Raw genomic sequence first — 21,731 nt, forward strand, 5'->3', positions numbered from 1 at the left:
TCTCTATCCAAGTGCTGCGCCTATGAACCACATGCTCTTTTTGTTTAGTCTAATTAAGCCTTCAATTAGGGTAAGATTGTTTCTCAACGACCAGACCAGCTTCCACGTTTCAATCAAATCAATATGAGACAAAGAGAGCTCCAAAAAAAATGTAAAAAAAAAAAAAAAAAAAAAAACAGAAGACATGAACCTTATCCGTAACTTCAGTTTTACTTTGTTGTCATATGAATGCCTCCAGATTTTTTAATTTTTTTTTTTTATTTCTCTTTTTTATATGTTTCCAAATGCCTGTTTACTGCTTCATTTCAAGTTCTTCAAGTTATTTGAGAGCCACTCCAGACCCTCATATAGACCATCTCCAGAGGTGGCACAGGTAGCCTGTATATACCAAGAGCGCTGGCGGAGAGAATGGAGGCCGAGTTTATCAGTGATCTCAGCAGCGTTCATGGCATTAGGAAGATCTTGTTTGTTGGCGAAGACGAGAAGGAGAGCATCACGGATCTCATCCTCGTCCAACATGCGCAAGAGCTCAGCGCGAGCTTCGCTGATACGGTCACGATCATTGGAGTCGACAACGAAAATGATACCTTGTGTATTTTGGAAGTCTATTAACGAGAGAAGGCATTTTTGAAATTAATGTTAATTCAACCAGTAGAGATCACATCATATACAATCATTCTACACAGCCAAGTTATAGTGATAATAAAAGAGACTTGGGCGGGTGAGCAAAGAAAAAAAAGAGGACCCTCTCAATGCGACACGGCTGACGGTCATTGAGAGACATCCAATCCATTTTTCTCCCTGAGTCTATTTTATAATTTTATAAACATGGTCGGATGTATAAATTAGAAAGACAATTTTCACATACAATGGCGCCACAGAGGACGAATCTTGTCTTGACCGCCGACGTCCCAAACGGTAAAGGAGATGTTTTTGTACTCGACAGTTTCGACGTTGAATCCTATAGAAAGCCAGCCGACCGAGTTTCAGTTAGTGTAAGATCATGGCATTTGATATTATTAGATCTGTGTTGGTCCTCCGAACCGCACACAAAAATAATCAGGCCGGATTTGGGCACAGCCATTTGGAAGAGAAATAAAATTGCCCAAAAAGGCACAGGAAATACAGTTGACAATAATGAAAAAAAAAAAGGGGGATGAAATATGTGTAGGTACTTTATGCCGTAGTAAATCTCACTAGAGGCTCTGAGAGACGTTGACCTGCTCACTCAACTTGGCATTAGAGAAATAAAAAGGCGGCTCACAAGCAAAAGAGGAATGAGGGCGAAGTACTTTTGTGTCTGAGGTCCTGTCGCGACTAAGTGAAAATAGTCCCCAGGAACAAACATCAAACGAGGAATGGAAGGCGCAAAATGAAGAGGTAAATGAGAGTGAGGACTCGCAAAAAGCTTACCGATTGTGGGAATGGTGGTGACGATCTCTCCGAGCTTGAGTTTGTACAAGATGGTGGTTTTGCCAGCAGCATCCAATCCCACCATCAAGATGCGCATTTCTCGCTTGTGGAAGAGATCAGCGAACAGTTTAGAAATTGTCAGACCCATGAGTTTGAAAAGGATGTAAGGAACGGAGTATAATTGGGGTGACAGACTGGAGAAATGAACACTGTTGTGAAGAGGGCTGAAAAAAAAAAAAAAAAAAAAAAAAAAAAAAAGAAAGTGGAATGGTACGCGAGCTTGAAAAGGATAAGGAGGCAAACTAGGAATAGCCCTCTTTGACTTTTATACACACGTTCGTGCATGGGTGTGAAGCATATCGAGCGAGACCTCCATTTTGGTGATACGTGTCAACTCAGCAGGAAAGACACAAGGCAGTCCATGCCACACCAGATTTCACAATGTGCAAGTTCATCAGGTTCCCTTTTGGGCAAAAGGGTTCCAGAGCTTTTTTTTTTGTCTAATCAACTACGTGGCACAGGCATAATTCAGTATGAGCACGGAGCGCTGGATTGTCACTTTCATTGTTTAAGCATAGCCGTAGTCTAATCTTGACAAGATAAAAAAAGCTTCGTGCTGCTGCGCCGCAAAATTACACTTGCATTATGACATGGTGTTCCAGTTTGGACAGTTCTCTTATTAACACCGTGTCCTTTTTGACCTTTGACTCGAGCTGCAGTGGCAGTTGCAAGGCCACGACTTTTCTTCTTTTCTTTCTCAATAATATTAGAATCTCAAGACTAAAAATAATCCTAGAATTAAAGAGTTGTTCTTGAACCCAGGACCCCTTGGAGTGAATCTCCACCAAATAACAGTAATAACAGTCGACATGTGTTAATGAGTGACTTTCCAATCAAATAAGGGTGTTTCAGTTCCGGATTCAACGAGATCATACCTCTTTTATCGATCCTCCTATAAGAGTTGGACGAGTTTTTTTTTTTTTTTTTTTTTTTTTTGAACGACCTTCATCACGCTCTAACGGCTTGTCCTTATAGCTCGACTCTTGTAAAAAAAAAAATCCCCAACAGATTAGCTTGATAAAGAAGTGTTAGTTCAACGCACCCATTAAAGGAACGCAAGAGATTAGGAGAGTTTTAAAACAAGAGCGATAACCACTATAAACTAATGAAAACCATGGGATATCAATTCATCAATTCGTTAAAAAAAAAAAAAAAAAAAAAAAAAAAGTACAGTACACAATCAATATTTAATGCTCAAAGACAGAATTGAAAAGGGTATATTACCACCATTAGGCAAGGGCTGTGAATATTGCTACAATACAATAATTAAAAATTAAAAACGAAAATAAAAATAAAAAAACAAAATGCTACGCTAGTAACGGTAGGCACCCATGTCAATAACAGCAGACTCGTTTCTCTTTGATTCTAGATCATGCAGACGCCCATGTCCCAGAGTGGACATGGAAATGCTGTCCTGCATGTGCTCTTCGTCTCGTCTGCGTTCGTGGCGGTGCTGCTCTGCATCATCAAAATCCGGTCGAAGAAGACGATGTGTTGTCTCATCGTCAGTCCTTTCATCACTTGTGCGGCTCTTTCGTTGCTCTTTTTCCTGTTGGTTCTTCTTTGAACGCTTGCTCACTAGAACCCCCACGGTGCAAAGCAACAACACAAACACTACTTGAAAGAGAATCCAAGGCTGTTGATAAATATCACGTAGCTCATGAATTTCACTCAAAATGGCTCCAGCCTGGGCACAAATATAATTGTAGGGCATGACTCCGAGGAACATGGAGGTCATAAATGGAATAACTGGTACGCCGACAAGGGGACTGGCCAAATTGATAAACCAATAGGGCGTCAAAGGGAAAAGGCGAATCAACAGAAGCTGCATGAATAAACTGGTTCCTTCTGAATCATCCTCGTCATCTTCACTATTGGTTTCATGCTCTTTGATAACATGTTCCTGATGATCAATAGATAGCATCGAATCCTCGTTTTCTTTTCCCTCGTTAAGTAAAGCTTCGTGTTCCTGGATCTCATTGTTGTTATACCGAGTAGCAATGTTAGCAAGGTCAGGATAAGGATGGGTTGACGACGATAAATCCTGCGTAGTCAAGTCCGTCTTTCGGAGGATGAATGAGGATGATCGAGTGCGAAGCGATGCTTGTTGAATTGAAGACTGGGTAGGGGGGCTGTTTGAAATCTCTGGATCGGAAGACAAAGACGATGGAATGTTGATTGAAGTTTGAACCGCTGTTGAAGTGGCCGTTGAGCCTGTCATTGATTTCTTTTTTGAAGAAGAATGCTTTGTCTTTTTCTGGACCTGAAGACGCATCTGGTCAAGGCGACTTGACGCATACCGGTTCAAGATAGGCTCCATTAAGAAGAAAGACATAAAGTAGGCTAAAACTGAACCAAGCGTCGTCAATAGCGACGTCAAAATTGTTCCAAACCAGGGTCCATACAATGCTCCTGCCAGAATATTCTGTTTATGAATAATATGCGGGTGGTTAGATAATGAACATTGTCAAACTTAAATACGCAAAAACCCTCAATCATAAGCGCAGTTTTGTATATTACCAGAAAAGCGCTCCCTGGGATCCCAAAACATTGTTTCCAAATATAGACCGCACTAAAGACCCAAAATGTTCTTAACCAACCCTCGTAAGTGGCCGTTGCGAACTCCTGAAGGATAGCTGCATCCACTTTAACATCGTCAATGGATTTCGGTAATGACATTGGAGGTAAGACTTGAGCCAAAAGATAGAGCCCACCCAAGGACATACAGAAGATGCCGATCAATAGCACAATCCGAGGTAAAAAGCCAAGTTGGATATTACTCCAATGAGTGTTAGATAGTGTTCTGGTATTGCTACTAGCAGCCGCTGCCTCAATATCATTGTACTGTGGTAAAATTGAATCTGGTGGATAGTGTGAATGTACATGCGAAGGCGCTGTCACTGATCCATCTGAGGACACTTGAGGTAAGATCAGAGTAGGAATGGCAGGTGAGGACTGAGCGATCTGCCCCAAGGGGCGATTTACTTGCGATAACCTGCGAGGTCTCATAATGTGGTCATATTGATTTGAGATGGATGCTGCTGTCACGTCCACTGCGCCTGTGCTTGTAGTTGTCAGAGTGTTGCTCCTGCTTCGTCCAGTACAGATCATAGGTACATTTGCTGGCGCATTTTCCGCTGGAAGATCACAGTTCTGGTCAGTGGGCGATGACAGTGGCAGCCATCGCTGTGAGGCACTACCATGGCTGAGATCGTTGTTATTACTACTATTATTGCCATTATGGTCTATTGCTATTGGAAGATGAAGTATCCGATCGAAACCATCTTCTAAACATTGTTGCTGAGCCCTGTTGATGCTCTCTGATTTTGAAGCTGACAAATCACGTTGAAAGATAGTCTGTTCTTGTTGGTATACGCCTTTGTTCAAAGTATCAATGCTCATGGCAATGATCTTTGAAGAGAGCGAGTGCATAGGAGCAGTATCAGGAATTGAGGTTGCAGACGAAGAGGAGAGTCTACTATTAACACTGGATGAGCGTTGGCGACCCGTTGAAACGAAGGGCTGATCTCCTTTGGCAGAGCTATGGAAACGACCCAATGTAGCTATGGTTGTGGCAGTTGCACCGCCTGCAGTGGCAACGAAGACAGGCATGGTTTTGGGTGGATGAGAGTGGGCAATGATAAACAATAGCCCAGAGTTGTACAAAAAAAATAAAAAATAAAAAAGTCAAGGCAAAATGAGCGTGTAGAATGAGAGAGAAAAGTAATGGCAGTGAATGCAACAAAGACCGGGAGGAAAAGTGATAGAGGAAAAGGGAGAAAGAAGAAAAGCAAAGAGAAAAGAGAGTGTTTTTTTTTTTTTTTTTGACAAGAAAAACCTCTCTTGCAAAAGAAGGCTGCGCTGAGTATATCTGCATGACTTCATTGCGATTCGTTTCTGAGTTGGTCTCTAGCACTTACAGCACAGAGCAACAACGTGATACACAAATATGGCATCGCCTCTTCTTCCTTGTCTACCTTGTCTACCTTGTCTACCTTGTCATTTATATTTTTGGCAGGCAGTAGAAAAGTATTCCTGAGCTTCTCGTTGCAAGAGCATGTGGTATGTTAACTGTTCTCCATTTCATCCCTTTAGTTTCTCTTAACTCTTATGTCCCACCGTATCACTTTATTTGAGGACAAGGCATAATGGCCGTCATGGAAGAAAAGACTTTCAAGAACACTATTGATTTCTATTACCATTTACGTCTAAAAAAGGAGGAAAGAAGAAGGAAATAGGATCAGTTGACACATGATAAACACACATGTACACTTTGCTACACACACAATGCCCATCAAGCAAAAAAAAAAAAAAAAAAAAATCATTGAGCTTGAGCTGATAATTTGCAGACCGACGATATCCTCCGACGGACTTTTGATGCCGGACACGGAAGTGCTTAAATCCGCGTCTTTTTTTTTTTTTTTTCTTTTTTTTTCTCAAGAAGGGTATAGGTCGTCTCTCCATACATACCCCTGCCCTGGACTAAAGAACTTCTCAAACTCGAACATTTTGATGGAAAGAAAACAATCTCGTGGAACAATCTGACTCTGATTCATTTATACCCATGTTTCCTTTTGGCGCATGGATAAGTCAGTCCAATAACCCAAAAGTACCCAACGCCCATTGCCCTTGTTTCTCCTTCCATTCATTTTTACCAAATATGCGAGGTACAGTGACCTGCGTAGGGGGTTCCAATTACTTGTTTTGTTCTTTTCCTCCAAGATCATGTACGCATATAGTTATCGCTGGGTCATTATTTCTCCGAAAATGGATGTGCTTATATGATTATAGACACCGAACATGAGAAAAAACACTAAATCCTTTGAGCAGAAAGTATATAAAAGTAAGGACTTGTGCATCTTCAGGCTTTCGGAGACTGGACTTAATCTTCATTCTTAAAACTAAACTATCAAAATTTCCTATTGCCTATACTTCAGAAAGTTAAAAGTTATGAATGAACATTGGCAGATTTTACTAGTTGCATGTACTGCGGTGGGCTTGATTAAACAGCTAAAGCGTTCATGACATTGACCACCATGCCTTTGGGAGGAAGAGGTTCTAATATATGGATATAAGCTTTGATAAAGAAGGACAGTTCTCTTCGGGGGACTCACATTGCAGATTACTTAAACCAAGTCAAACGGGTCAAAACAGAAGCGATGGAATCAACCTATCCTCAACGGTAGATCACTTTTTTTCCTCCCTTTTTATTCCCCATCAATTACAGTCTGCACCATAAAGTCGAGAGCTCGCTTGCTCATGATTCTTGCAGATGAGGAAGACAATAGGCCTATTTGAATTGAATTTAGCATAGTATATAATAGAATAATAGCGTATTTATGGCGCTCTGGTGGTTGAAGACACATGATAGACAAATAATTGTTTGGTCAATTCGTTATACATATATTTTTATACTTTTTTTTTTTGTTCATTCTTTGTAGAGAGTCATGCTGCAGGGTCTAAAGCATCCAAAGCATTAACATCTCGGGTACTTTGGCGGTGATATAGTTTATCCACTCATTTTTTCAAATAAATGTTGCATTTGTCTATTAATCAACGAGATAAACAATTCGATCGACATCCATAATCATGATATGTATACAAAGACGTTTTTCAGTTAAATCCTCGGACTTCAACATTATCGTGAAATATACACAAGCTATTGCCTCAATTATATTCTGTCTTGTCATGATTAAAACTGTTCTTACATTATCATTCGCAAATGTGCATTTTCAAACTTTATAAAATTCCAAGAATAGGAATTTTGTTTGGGCTAATTCTACACGAGAGTAAGAGTGAATATTATATCCTTCTCGTTTCTTACATGATCTCCTTCCTGATTGTGATGGCAGCAGCAATACTCAGTACCATAGTTGACAGTTGCATTTAAAATACTTGGGCGGATGACGTATTAGAAGAGCCTCATTTTCATTTTTTTTCTTTTTTTATTTGACCAAACGATCAATCAGATCAGATCAGATCAGATCAGATCAGACCAGGGTGAAATCGATCAACATTCATTTACATTAAAAGACCATGTCAAATTCACTTTTGTGTACGACCAGACATTTATTGGGCTTCAGCAAAGCAGGCTCAGTGCACTTAGCTTTTTCGAACGTTTTCAGGCAGAATAAACAAGTCCGCTACCTCTCCAACCGACTATGTCGTGGGCAGTCCATAGCAACAACAACAACGACAACGACAGCTACTTCTACTATTAATACTGCTACTAGTGGAGTATGGCCTAGAATCCTATCAGCTGCAACCACAATGCGCCTCCAGACTCAACTAATCCGCAGCACTGCTGTCGCCCATCCTTCTGTCCCGACAAATTCACTCTACCTTCAGAGGAATTTCGCATCAAGGCGCGAAGACAGCACAGTTACATCCGCAGATTCATCTGAAGAGGAGTTTGTAGATGAGAATGGTATGACAATGAAAGATCGTGAAAAGATTGAAAAGTGGGCCCGTAACTTCACAAAGGATTCAATTCCTAAGGGATTGTTGACCTTGAATTTCGTAAGATCTAGTGGACCAGGCGGACAAAATGTTAACAAAGGTAAAAAGATAAAAAAAAAAAAAAAAAAAAAAAAAAACTATATATCTATGCATATATTTATAATAAAATATAAAAAGTAAAAGGTATATGAATGTCTAAAACTATTATTATTTTTTTTTTTATAAAAAAAAAAAAAAAAAAAAAAAAAAAAGTAAATACGAAGGTGGATATGAGATTTGTGGTAGATGAAGCACTATGGCTGCCAGAATACGTTCGTGATCGGCTCAAGTCTGAGGTAACGAAAAGGATTTCATGGTCAAAACGATACATGAGAGGGAGTGTGCTGATGTGAAACAATCTGATCTGGTATTTATTTTATTGCAAATGTACAAATGTACACTTCTTTTTCTCCTCTCTTTTCTTTGACAGGAATCAAATAAGATCAATAAGAGTGGCGAGTTCGTTTTAACATCAGATCGTAAAAGAACTCAAATGGCAAACTTGGATGATTGCATGGAAAAACTGCATGAGCTCATACTCAGGATGGCTGAACTCCCCAAGCTTCCTGATGCCGAAGCGTTGGAAAAACTAGAAAGAATGTAAGAGGCACTTTTATCGTTTTATTATTTTCTTTTTCACGTGGTTCAATATAATATCTTGTTAGGTTATATGATAGGAAAAGAAAAAAGAAAAGAAAAAAAAAATGCATACCCATCATCAGAGCAAACTAAAGCAAACAGACAACTCTAACTGAAGAGAAGGGCAATGCACTATAACCTAATTCATAATGTCTTCTATATTCTGGACGACCTTTCTCAATTGTAGTAAACGTGCAGGAAATGCCAGACGTAAGCTCAATAAGCAATTCCAGTCTCAAAAGAAGTCAAGTCGTCGCGTCAGTCGCGATGATTAAATATGATCTTGTGTCGGACTTAAACATTGTATGTCTATACATCATTATTATAATGAAAGAAAGAAAATTATAACAATAATTAATAATAAATAAAAAGGAAAAAGAAAAAGAAAAAGATCGTATAGATATATAGATATATATAGTACAGCCACTTTTGTTAGTTCCCTTTGGAAGGTATTTATTAATTTTGAACTCCAAACTAATGCCGTTTTATTCAGCGAGCTTTCCTTCCTCCTTCCAATGGCCTTTATGTAATTTTATTATTATTTATTTTATTTTACGAAAGTCGCAGATTTTCCCATGAGCACTGAGACTCAATGTATTAGATAGAAACAAAAAGATTGGTCCATGTCGAAACTGATAAATTCAATCAGCTCTCTCCTTCCCTCTCCTGTGAATGTGTAATACATATTTTTTTTATATTTTTTTCTTACAATCACTAAAATATCCAAAAGCTTAAATTACAAAACCACTTACGATTGGGAGCCCAAAACAACGTTCATTGTAGACAAATGAACTGTCGCTTTATTACTGTTTGCGTTTTGTCGAAACATGTCTGTCTGTATACATGTTACATATATTTATTATAAATGTACATACATTGAACTGAACCTGATGAATCCTTACATTTTACTCTGTAATGTCTGTTGCGCTTTGATTTAGGAGAACTTTTTTTTTTTTCTTTTTTTTAATCAGGATGAACAAATATGTAAATGTTACAAGAATTGACAAGAAAAATAAAAATAAAAATAAAAACCACTTCCCAATATCGTGGTAAAGATCAGTAAATATATATCAGTATAAACAAGGAATAGTAAATATATCTATTTTTTAGCCATCTTTTTTATTATATACAATGTCAATAGAGCAATCAAGATAGAGTAGAAAAGAAAAAAAAAAAAAAATCTATTGAACGAAAAATATTCATGTCAATAATGCACCTTGGAACACAATCGCGGAAAAAGGCCATTATCCAATGAATCAAAGTTTGTTCAGTTCTGGGATTATTATTGTGAAGCATCAGAAGAGCCAAAACCTCCTGTCCCACCATGGAAGGCACGACAGGATAGACATGTTGTACATGTAAATACATAATTGTTTACATGAACAGGGTATAGAGAGAGTATGAGAAGGCGACAAAGGATACGCCCATTTCCAGGTATTCCTCCCCTTTTTTTTATACACATTTTTTTATTTGATACATCTATAAAGCATTATTTCGTGAACGAACCAACAGATTCGGATGACTGAGGACTGCGGCGCAAGCAGGATGTCAGAACGCAACAGAGCCTGCATGATAAAGTCGTCGAATGGTCTTGCTTGTTCTGCCATGATTTCTTTGAAGGCGTTTAAAAAAACCCCCCTATAATTTCTTACATATTGAATTAATCTGATAATCTAACTCCATGTCGAGAAGCTCCCCTCTCTCATAAAGAACAAATAGCGCGAAAGAAAAATAAAACTAAAGAAAAAAAAAAAAAAAAAAAAAAAAAAAAAAGATCGATTAGAGCTTACTACCTTGCGTTTTGTCATTTTGTCATCGATTGTTTTTTTTTTGTATAATTTTTGCTCTCAAGGATAGACAGGTGTTGCCAGTGAGTAAGATCACTCGTAATAATACTTTTTTTTAGTTTCAACAAATTTATGCTGACAGAGACAGAAAGACTGTGCAGAGCAACTGGGGGAAAACGCGTGGGAGGGTGGGCCAGGTACGTTTGTGCTTTATACTCTTTTTGCTTTTTACTCTCATGTCGTGCCATGTGCGATAATTAACTCCAATTTACACATATATACATATACGTATTTCCCTCTTTCTTTTTTCCATTAACTGATCAACCTCGAGTTATCATTATTTGTTTACTTATTTTTCTAGGATCTAGACAGATAGAGTCGCATAAAAATAAAATAAAAAAAAAAAAACATGTAGCACAAAAGAGGTTTTTGTGCTGTAAGAAAATAAAGAAAGTCAACATTGTGCCACCATATTCTACTGTAAGCAAGAGCATTTGATTATAAGAGACAATGAGGACGAATGCATGATGTGAATAAATTTCTTTGTAACAAAATATCCAGAAGGGTTTATGTTTTTATTTTTATTTTTATTTTTGTTTTTAATTTTTTCAAATCAATGGTTTGTAACGTTTGTATATATAATGTATACATATACAATATATAATATATTATGTTGATATTGTGCGTGTGGTTGGGAGCTGAGCATATTGAAGATACCCAATCCCAACGCAACCGATGGTTCGCATCAATACAGGATTGGATGTGAGAGCCAAGGATTACCAGGAGAATGTCCAATTGCAAATAAAAGATTATTAAATTAGAAAAGAAAAGAAAAAGAAAAGGGGGAAAAGCTTCTGTTGCGTTCATATTCGATGTGGCAAAGTATATATTATGTATATGTGTATTCTATCAGACAGAATCAATCAGTAAGAGATGTTTGTTCAGCAAAGAACTGGAGCATTTGTCTCCGAGGTATATGCTTTGGTGTAGGATAAGCATGCAGATGAGATGAGAAGAAACCCTAAAAAAAACACACACAAATGCTGTAACTAAGGTGTGTTGGCTATGTGGTTTTTTTTTTAAAAAAAAAAAAAAAAAAAAAAAAAAAAACACCGAGCTGGCTACAATTATGCTATTTCATCTACAAAATACAGAATAGAGATTATAAATATCGACGACATCAACATCAGCAGCAACAAAGTGGACAGTCGTAATAGGGGTGACAAGGTGTTCTTCGGGAAACGGCGAATGGAAAAAAAAAAAAAAAAAAAAAAAAAAGGAGAACATAGGGGTGGCAAACACATTCCATGATAATTCAGTCATAACTTGTATTAGCCAAAATGAATGAATGGAAATCACATCCAGGGATTTATTTAGACAAATGAAGGGCTGAATAAAAAAAAATAAAAAATAAAAAAACGAATTGCATGAATTGAGCCTCTGCTCCAGGAACGAGCACTTAGTCCATTCAGATATGCAACAAAGACTCAAGAAACAGAACAGGAGAGACAGGACAGGCAGGACGGCCGAGCTCTCACTGTAACACTCGTAGGGTTAGCACTCGAGCATTGGGCATTAGGCATTAGGCATTAGGCATTAGGCATTGGACATGTCACCTTGGGTATGTTTGTACTAAAACGAGATAGATCGTGCGACCTTTGATAATGTAATACGGTGTAGAGGAGAAACTTGGAGAGGAGGAAAAAAAAAAAAAAAAAAAAAAAAAGGTAAAAAAACGCGCCTTTACTGTTGTCTGTCCTGTCCTGTCTTGTGTGTATAACTCCATCTTGTCTTGTCTTGCCTTGTCTTTTTTCTAACCCTTGTTCCTTTTTTTTTTTTTTTTTTTTTTTTTTTTTTCGCTTGTTCCATTGTCATGCATAAGATGCTCTACTCTGAATTCTGCTCTGTTTTGGTTTTGAGGCTGTATTACAATCATGATTATTGAATTGAATAGATGGGGATTGAATTGAACACAAGGGTGTACTGCATATTTCTATACCAATGTACCATTCGATGGATGTAACAGCATACAATTATAATACATTTGACCATTAAGAATATTTGCGTTAGATTAACCGTTGCACATTGTCGCCCAATGGGTCAAGAGTATCCCAGCTCTCTCGAACCTTCTTCCTTTTATACCCTTCTCTACTTCTCTTTTCTCTCCTTCTCTTCTTTTCTTTCCTTCTTTCCTCCCTTTTTTTTTTTTTTTTTTTTTTTTTTGCATCTTGCATTCATTTATTCGTTTCATTGCCACTTGTCATTTGCATTCTGTCTTCATTCAATTGTCCATACACTTCTTTCTGCTTGTTATTGCGCAGACAGTTACACTATTTTCCAATTGCATTTTACACTTCACACATCACATTCTTTTTTAAATTTTATTCATTTATACCCATTTATGTTATTATTATTTTCATAACAATTTATAATCTTTTACATATTTGATCAGCCAACCCCCTCCCCTTGTCATTTACACGCTCACCAACCTCCAACTTTCTTGAAGCACAAAAACCCAAATTCTTCTTCTTCCTCCATAAAAAAAAAAAAAAAAAAAACAAAACAAAAAGAAAAAGAAAAAGAAAAAGAAAAAGAAAAAGAAAAAACTCAAATCAGACAAGCAAAATTCACAATGGTAAATACTTTCTTCTTGATCCCGTACACTCCTAATCCATCAATATGCAAAAAAAAAAAAAAAAAAAAGCCTTGATCATCCGGTTCTGTTCCTTGATATCATTACTTTTCAACTCCTTCCCCTTGTTTTTTCCCTTTCTCCTGGGCTTTTTCTTTTCTTTTCTTTTCTTTTCTTTTCTTTTCTTTCATTCTCCCTCTTCTTTTGCAGTTGCTCTACTTCGCCCAACGTCGTTAAATGAAAATATGCAGTTGCGTTTGCATGATTTCCTTCACATGTCATGCGACTGTACTATAATAGTCGTTCATGCTCCATTGAAACTCCACATCAACCTGGGCTTCTATCTTCTCTAATCCAATCGGGAATAAGGGAGGGGATGTGGATAAATGATAAGAAAAAAAAAAAAAAAAAAAAAAAAAAAAGGCACACAAGAATTAAAAAAAACGTGGACTGCACGCACTACACATATTGCTTGTCCGATTTAAGGTTCGGCTCAATAAAGGAACACCTGATTGCTCCTTTCCACGGAGTTGAATGATATTGCATGATTTTAGCGAGAAATGAAGATATTCAAGTATGAGCGAGGAAGTTTACAAACGGAGTAGAAGGCATGGGATACGGATTCGACTACCAATTTTTTTTTTCTACCTAGGCGACTAAGCTGTGTTCGTCCTTTTTTTTTTTTTTTGTTTGTTTGTTTGTTGTTCAAAAGGATAAAATATTATTTTATACGCTCCAACGAAATGTTGTTGCTACATCCATCTGCTGACGCACGTTTTCTTCATCGTCATCATCATCATCCCTTTTTTTATTTTATTTCTTTTATTTTATGTGATCAGGGAACTTGCGTTTCAACCCCTGCAGATACGGAGAGCAAAAAGATCGATGTTGCGCTCAAGGCCGATGGCAAGCTGAGGAAGCTTGAAGTCAAGTTACTTTTACTGGGTAAGATGGTATATGCATGTTTCGCGTTTTTTTTTATTTTTTTATTTTTTTATTTTTTTATTTTTTTTATTTTTTTTTTTGGAGCCAACCACATTTAAAATGATGCAGGAAGAAATTCGTGGACATTTCACATGATGGTCTATGCTTTAGAAACCTTGGTCTTCTGGAAAAGCCCTTTCTCTATTTTTTTTTTTTTCGCGTTAACGATTCTCAGATGTGGCTAATATCGCAAAATATGGTTAAAATATGGTTTGAACCTTTTTATTGATAATTAGGAGCGGGAGAAGCAGGAAAGACCACAGTGATTAAACAGATGAAGCTCATGCACGCTTCAGGGTTCTCAGCACCGGAGCGTGAAGCATTCCGAGTATTTGTTTTCTCAAACATGGTCAGTGCTATGCAGGCAATATTACAAGCCATGGCCGATAACCATATCGCCCTCAGTAACAATGAGAATGAGGTAATGACACTATCAAAAATAATAATAAAAATAAAAGATAAAAAATAAAAAATAAAAAAATACATATGATTTTTTATCTCTGTGTTTAAAAGGAAGAGATAAAGTAAATCAGCTAACATCAATCCCATCCACATTTAGAAATACCTATCCATCTTTGCAGAGATGCCAAGGGTTGCTGCTGGCGTTCCATACCCACCAGAATATCAAGAAGCAATCAAATCATTATGGAGTGACCCATCAGTCCAGATGACCTATAATCTCGGACACACTTTTGCGTTAGCAGACAATGTGAAATAGTACGTGTCAAACTATGCCACTGTGAAAAGATTATCAGTTCATTTGAACTTATTACTAACTTCAAATTTTGCAAAAACAAAACAAAAAAAAAAAAAAAAAAAAAAAGCTTCTTTGATGCTGTAGATCGGCTTTACAAACCAGATTATGTCCCAGATGATGCCGATATCTTACGGTGTCGAGTCAAATCGACAGGGATCACTGAAACGACATTTCATATTGGAAGTCTCACATACAGGATGTTTGATGTGGGTGGTCAGCGTTCTGAGCGTAAAAAGTGGATCCATTGTTTCGAAGGTGTCACAGCAGTATTGTTCTTGGTGGCGATTAGTGGATATGATCAATGTCTAGTTGAGGATAAGGATGCGGTATGTTCTTATTTCTTGTGTCTCTGCTTGCTTGTTTGCTTGCTTGTTTGCTTGCTTTTGGCTATATTTTAGTTGAAGCCAATAAGTCAATAAGGTGCAACAATTCTCATTGGTTTTTTTTTTCTTATTTTTACGTTTAGAACCAAATGCAAGAGGCGATGATGCTTTTTGACCAGATTTGTAATTCACAATGGTTTATCGATACGTCCATGATCATGTTTATGAATAAGACAGACATCTTTCGGGAGAAAATTAAGTACTCCAAAATCGGCACTTATTTTCCAGACTATAATGGTAAGGTGCCCTTCCTTCCTTCCTTCCTCCCCCCTTTAATTTCCTTTCCTCTCTCTCTCTCTCTCTTACATGTTTAATGCATGCATTAATAACGTACATGTATATTCATTTAAATATGAGCTTTATTTTTTTTATTTTTTTTTTTCCTTTTAGGTCGAGAAGGAGACTATCACGATGCCACAGAGTTTTTCCAAGTACGGTTTATGCGTCTAAATCGGAGTGAACATAAAGTGGTCTACGTCCACTTTACTGACGCGACCAATACAAATATGCTCAGGAATATTATGGCCAGCGTCAATGATATCATACTCTCACGGAACGTCAAAGTCCTTGTACTTTAATAGAAAAAAAAAAATATAATAATAATAATAATAATATAAAAAAGATATTCATTTATATATCCGTATTATGAATACAAACATAAAAATTTAAAAAAAAAAATTAAAAGACTTGGTGTCAACTTCAGCACTAAACAATGTGTTGGTCCAGTTTTCTAAAAAGCTTGAAACAAAACAGTTGAATGCTAATGTTAAATTTAACGTTGCTTTATTTATTTACTTATTTCATCTCTATTTTCCAACTTTTGGGGTTCAATCAAGAAAAGAGCTTCATGATGGAAAGGAGGGAGGGTATGCAATATGACTGCTTAAAAAAAAAATAAAATAAAATAAAAAAAAAAGCAGAATTCTTATTTGTTCATGTAGTAAGACGTAAAGAAGTAGAAAGCACAATAATAGTCATACATGTATATTATAGTATCACACAAAAAAAATTTTTTTTGACGCGTGATGGGCGTACATAGTGGGTCTTGGACGTTAAAGGAAGAAAGGGAAATTGCTCGTGCTAAACGGGTTTGTAAGCTCAAACCCTCCCCCTCTCCCTCCGACTGTACCATGGTGATACATTAGGATATTTGTATAGTTGCTCAAAGTCGTATAAAAATAAATTGATACAATTCTTTCTCCATAAAGGTCCTCTCCTCTCTTTGCATACGGATAAATATATATTTATCTAAATTCTGCTTTGGCCATCTTTTTTTTAACGCAAAAAACCCGAGTAAAAGTTTTTTTTTTTTAAACTTATTTACTTGTTTGATCAAGTGTCGCTATCCAAATAAACAAAGGAGCACCACAATCTTCATCAACACCTGGGGAAAGGAGGGGGGGGCGAAGGCGAGCTGGGCGCAAAGCAGGATTTGGTTACTTTTCCTTCTTTTTACACCCTAACACCCCAATTCGTTGTATGTACAGATATTATATATTTGTACGTATATTATACTTCAAATTTGGGCGCAGAAACAAGGTTTTGTGAGCAGCTCGTGCACGCCATACTCATACGTTTTCTTTTTTTGGTCCTATTCTTGGCCCACCCACACGCTTAATAAGAATTTGGAACATTTGGAAACTATAAAAAAAAAAAAAAAAAAAAGGGTTCTCATATTCTGAGAGAATCATTACGCGAAACTTTTTTTTTTTTTTTTTTTTTTTTGGTTTCAAGTCGGGGTCACTGAACAAAAAGAAAGAAAGAAAGAAGAAAACAAAAGCTTGATAATCAATATCAATCATCCCATCACTTTGAAAACCTTTTCTAATAAGTTACATAAATAGTTTTAGTTTTTAGCGTTGATATATATATATATATATATATAATGCTTCTTTAGTCTTTAATACATCTATATGTAAGTTTATATGCCTATTTACTATCTACATCAACATGGTAGTATGACCATACCAAGCGGCCCCGCGCTGGGTTGCCAGTTGACTCATTCTAGAATTGGACATTCCAATCAAATAGTCTCCTCTTGTCAACAACACTGCATCAAGCATCGGTGGATAGAACGGTCCAAATGCGTTCATCGTCCCCAGTCTCCTGGTCTTGGACACGATCTCATTCCCCTCCTCATCATACTCTATATCGCCATGATCAAGCATGGTCCAGCCAAGCTTATCCAATTTGGCCAGTTCCTCCGGTCGTTTCTCGTTCGTCGCTACTAACACTGGAAGTCTCTCCAAAACGACACCGTTACCCTCCCCATCCTTCTTATCCTTCAAGGCCGCCAGGGCCTTGATCTGACGATTCTTTTCAATCTCGTTCACTTTTTCAGCAATTTGCTCGATCTGGACCAGACAGTCCTTTTCATCTTGGCCTGGAGTGCACTTGTTCACAATGTCACCACGTCGTAAATGGATAATAATAAATTCTGGATGGCGGCGTGTTACAGTGCCAGTAGCGGTATTTGCTTGAAGGTCCTTAGCTGGCTTTGGCAAAAGCTGATCCAAGATTTGATCAGCCATGGCCTCGATCTTGTCATTGAATCGCATGTGCAGCCCGACTTCCTTCCAAGCTCGATCTGAAAGGTCTACACCTCCAAGGAAGTAAGGGCACGAGAGGCATTTCCACATCTGACGGGGGCCATTCTTGCCATCGATGTTATCGTCCTTATCCTTCAACAGTACATCACGGACATAGGGGTATTCTGTAGCCTTGCCCGCCATCTCGTCGGGACCGATCTCAGGCTCGGCTGCCTTGAAGTTCATCAGGAACTGGGGTCGGAAATGGTCATACAGATTCTTGTCATCCACACCAATTCCCCCATTGGGGATACAAGGCAGCTCCTCCGCAAAATCGGTCCAATGATGGGTCAACTCCTTGGGCGGCTTATCTGGCGTCTGCTTGATATCGTGCCATTCCAAGACTGGAATGCCTGACCGTGCCGAAAATGATTCGAGGTCATAAAATTCAGAGTACCTTGGGCCAGCCCAGACCTGATAACGGTTGAAGAAGAATAGTTTAAGTTTAGTAAACCTCAGTTTCAAATTTGTCAGTCGTGTCTCTATTTTTTTTTTTTTTTTTTTTTTTTTCATGGGTCGGCTTGACTGGTGCGATGCATAGCTGATCTACAAGTAGCAATAGCAGTATGATGTAACCTAATACATAAACATGCTGGCGTGCCCTTGGTTCACCAAACCAGAAACCACCGATGATGAGAATTTTCTGATTGGTGGTGCACCGCTCCGAAAAGAAAAAAAATCTTACACCAAGGCGCAAGGTTCAGGTGAAAACCACTGAGACCCATGAAGAACCAGCCTTTAATATCTATACCAGTTACTACAGGTTGTCTTTCAGACCAACAAGTAACAGTAACTTATCAAAAAAAAAAAAAAAAAAAAAAAAAAAAGGCGTTGTTTGTTTTACCTTGATATGAGAGTTAGGGCTGATAGGAGGGATGATCAAAGTTCGGTTGAGGTCCTTTGCCAAAACCGCAGCTCTCTGGAGCGAGGTAAACTGATTATTGCTCCCACCCATTGGTAAATAACCGAAAAATGCATCAGAAGGCAGGGACGGCGATAAGGAAGAGTTCTTTTTTGAGGTTGTCGTTGATGCGGTGGTGTCAGCATCATGTTTCCACCATGTGCGTTTGGCTAGAGTATCGAGGAACGAACCCATCTCTTTGCGGGCTGCTTGGGTATCCTTATAAAACGCAGGCTTGAATACTTTTGTTATCGTGCCATTGGCGTAATGAATAATGCTTGTCAGTTCTGTTTCGGTCGTGTTGTATTCAGATGTCGATGTCGATAGTGATGGATCTGTTATCACAGTTATGGGCCGTCGGAGGCTCGGAGTGTTATTGTTATGTTTTTGAGCTTCGCGTTGTCGGTGATAGACGCCGATGTAGTGGATATGGGCAATCGCCATCACCATGAACGTGATGCAGATCACTAAAATGATCCTACCCTGTGAAATGCGACTCTTTTTCATTACAGTAGGCGCGGTAGAAAATGAGGTGGAGAAGATAAGAGATGTGCTATGGAAATGATCGTATAGAGGGCGAGAGGTATCGGAAGAGAATTGTGGCAGAATAGAGGAACCAGGTTTTTGATGAAGCAGTGGAGTAGAGGCCATAATGTCCAAAAAAAAAAAAAAAAAAAAAAAAAAAAAGGAAAAGAAAAGAAGCAGGGGCGTCAAAATTTAGAGAATCGCGGAGAAATAAAAATAAACTTGGGTTGAATACAAAAAGGGCAAGAATGATACGGCTGCGAAGTCGTTGGACGGAAACGTTAAAAGAGACAAGTTTATCAGTTTGTTTTGGTCGTTTTTTTTTTTTTTTTTTTTTTTAATCGCGTGAAAGTGAAATTTGGCGTAAGAGTTGGGATCTACAAAGAAAAATGGGAAACAATCGAAATGTTGAAACGGGATGTAATAAAGAATGATCCTAAAAATAAGGATGGTGTAACAGGTGAATCGTGGAGATGAGCAATGTCAGGTGTAGGTTATTCAAAATGCGTGATGTTGGTCGTGATTCTCTAGATATTGGTTGCCAAAGTGATGAAGTAATGGTTTTTTTTTTCTTTTTTTCGTTTATTTCCAGCGTATTGAGGTCAACAGGGCTGTTATGATAATCGGAAGTCAGGGGAAAAGGGGTTGAGTAAATGGGCAAGTGAGTGCCAAACAGAATGGAGGGCACGCGAACCCCAGCTGCAAGATGAAAATCGCGATGTTGAATCGATATTGTTCACTTGAATCTATCCCAGTGTGGCGTAAAGTAAGTGTTGAATTTGGACAATTTTCTTTTTGTCGCACGGATGAGAGCACGAAATAAAGAATAAATAAATAGGTAAATGAATAAAAGTAAAAAATAAAATTTATAAAAGTTAAAAAAAAAAAAAAACGATTGATAATAAATAAAACAGACAGAAGATGGGGAACGGGAAATGGTAAGAGAAAGAAAGAGAGCAGCAAGGGGCGTAAGTGTGTATGGAGAGCAGGATGGGGCAGGGAAATGGAAAAAGACCACCGATGTTGATGTTGCTGCTACAAAGTTTTGTCAGTATGAAGGAGAAAGACAAGAAGAGGTAAAGAAGCTACTATATACAGAGGAACGAAAACGAAAGAAAGGAAAGTAAGGAAGCAAGGTGAACAAGGGAAAGTAAGAGAGATCCTTTGTCTTTAAATATACGGCCACGATTTGAATTCAGTAATCAACAAACTGCAATATCATTCATACAATTCCAGGAACAAAAACCAAAGAATAAGGGACAAATGTGTTTAGGTTATTTCAGGTTTGTTTATTGATCGTAATTTGTTATCGGGAACAATAGTCATTCTTAATTATTAGATTGCTTTGATGCATTGGTTCATCACACATCCAATTCAACAATCCTTGGCCAATCACCGCTTCCGCCCCTCTACGTCCTCCTGTCTCTTCTGTGGAGTGGCCAAAGCCTTTCTCTTGTATGCTTCGCCTTCCCTTTTACTCATTGCCATACAGAGTCTCTTTTCTTTCAACACTTGGGGCTGCACAAGCTATATCCAAGACGTCTTTTGTTCCATCAAGTAAACAATATTGAAGATGTGAACAAATGTCATTAGCAAGAGAAAGAGATGTGTATTTCTAGATTCTGGACTATAGAATACTTCAGCGTAATCAGACCCGTTTAATTTTTTTTTTTTTTTTTATCGAATAAAAAGAACATAAAAAAAAGCTTAATGCTTTAGCGTCATGGTAGTCTATCAAGAACCAATACTAAAATAATAATGTCATGGACCATCGACTACGCTAGCTACGATGTTATATACTAGACTATAATATGCCTGTAGATTGATTGCTGACAAACTTACATGTGTTCCTTCTACGAAGAATAAGCCAGGTTTCCGATCCTCCTCAGGTCTTCATTACACAAATTAATATCCCTTTGGATCACTAGACCAAAAAAACAAAGAGAGATTGGTAGATAAGGCTTTATGAATCTACCAAATGTAGACTTGTAATCCAACTTTGGTGTATTATTGCACTATCAAAAAGTCATCTGAACCCTCACGATCTCCTTACTTTGGAAGTATTGTTCGTTTCCGTTTTTACAAATTAACATATTCTAAATGATACGTTACCCAGACCATATGCATTTTTTTTTTCTTTTTTACCAATGTTCCTAGCACTGGTTTGTTTATTTTAGCCATCTTTATCAATCCTTAGTCACCCATTCAAACAAAAAGAATAGGAACCAGGGATTTCAGTTTCAACGCCCCCCTCCTTTTCCACTCAGAGCCATCAAATCCACTCATTCATCCAGAGATTGCACAATTCATGTCATTGGTGAATGCTTTGAATTCTGATCTATTGTTTTTTGTGCCTGTGAGATTTACGAGCCTTTTGACTTTTATTGGTTGAAAGTGGAGACTTCGGAAATGAACCAAGAGTTGAAACACAAACTTTTTTTATTTTACTAAACTATTTCCTCTCCCTGATCTTCCCCTCTTTGCTCTCTCATCCCAAGTCTTTTTTTTTTTTTTTTTTTTTTTTTTTTTTTCTTTATTTTTTCGTTTTGTTCCTTTCCTTGGTA

At 37.7% G+C, this 21,731-nt stretch overlaps 5 protein-coding genes across 5 annotated transcripts; 2 read left to right on the forward strand and 3 right to left on the reverse strand.

Moving 5' to 3' along the window:
* Positions 1-263: 263 nt before the first annotated feature.
* On the reverse strand, positions 264-1,651 carry BCR41DRAFT_319041 (ADP-ribosylation factor family-domain-containing protein). Its single transcript, XM_022021335.1, has 3 exons — positions 1,414-1,651; positions 869-961; positions 264-605 (listed from the first exon to the last, which is right to left on the reverse strand). The coding sequence occupies exons 1-3, from the start codon at positions 1,559-1,561 to the stop codon at positions 301-303; spliced, it is 546 nt and encodes a 181-aa protein (XP_021884088.1). The 5' UTR covers positions 1,562-1,651; the 3' UTR covers positions 264-300.
* A 1,015-nt stretch (positions 1,652-2,666) lies between these two features.
* On the reverse strand, positions 2,667-5,283 carry BCR41DRAFT_384436 (hypothetical protein). Its single transcript, XM_022027567.1, has 2 exons — positions 3,994-5,283; positions 2,667-3,898 (listed from the first exon to the last, which is right to left on the reverse strand). Exons 1-2 carry the CDS (start codon positions 5,083-5,085, stop codon positions 2,786-2,788), a joined length of 2,205 nt encoding a protein of 734 aa, XP_021884089.1. The 5' UTR covers positions 5,086-5,283; the 3' UTR covers positions 2,667-2,785.
* Positions 5,284-7,908: 2,625 nt separating this feature from the next.
* BCR41DRAFT_301575 (hypothetical protein) lies at positions 7,909-8,575 on the forward strand (the record flags this gene model as incomplete). The annotated part of the gene is made up of 3 exons (XM_022020630.1): positions 7,909-8,032; positions 8,185-8,267; positions 8,402-8,575. 3 exons carry the CDS (start codon positions 7,909-7,911, stop codon positions 8,573-8,575), a joined length of 381 nt encoding a protein of 126 aa, XP_021884090.1.
* A 4,389-nt stretch (positions 8,576-12,964) lies between these two features.
* BCR41DRAFT_333019 (guanine nucleotide binding protein, alpha subunit) lies at positions 12,965-15,734 on the forward strand (the record flags this gene model as incomplete). The annotated part of the gene is made up of 7 exons (XM_022021873.1): positions 12,965-13,032; positions 13,869-13,974; positions 14,250-14,434; positions 14,573-14,730; positions 14,838-15,096; positions 15,237-15,390; positions 15,544-15,734. Exons 1-7 carry the CDS (start codon positions 13,030-13,032, stop codon positions 15,729-15,731), a joined length of 1,053 nt encoding a protein of 350 aa, XP_021884091.1. The 5' UTR covers positions 12,965-13,029.
* Positions 15,735-17,040: 1,306 nt separating this feature from the next.
* On the reverse strand, positions 17,041-19,308 carry BCR41DRAFT_419856 (GDP-fucose protein O-fucosyltransferase-domain-containing protein). Its single transcript, XM_022029820.1, has 2 exons — positions 18,586-19,308; positions 17,041-18,155 (listed from the first exon to the last, which is right to left on the reverse strand). The coding sequence occupies exons 1-2, from the start codon at positions 19,291-19,293 to the stop codon at positions 17,094-17,096; spliced, it is 1,770 nt and encodes a 589-aa protein (XP_021884092.1). The 5' UTR covers positions 19,294-19,308; the 3' UTR covers positions 17,041-17,093.
* Positions 19,309-21,731: the final 2,423 nt, after the last annotated feature.

The sequence above is a fragment of the Lobosporangium transversale genome (assembly GCF_002105155.1).
Source record: "Lobosporangium transversale strain NRRL 3116 chromosome Unknown BCR41scaffold_7, whole genome shotgun sequence".
NCBI lineage: Eukaryota > Fungi > Mortierellomycota > Mortierellomycetes > Mortierellales > Mortierellaceae > Lobosporangium > Lobosporangium transversale.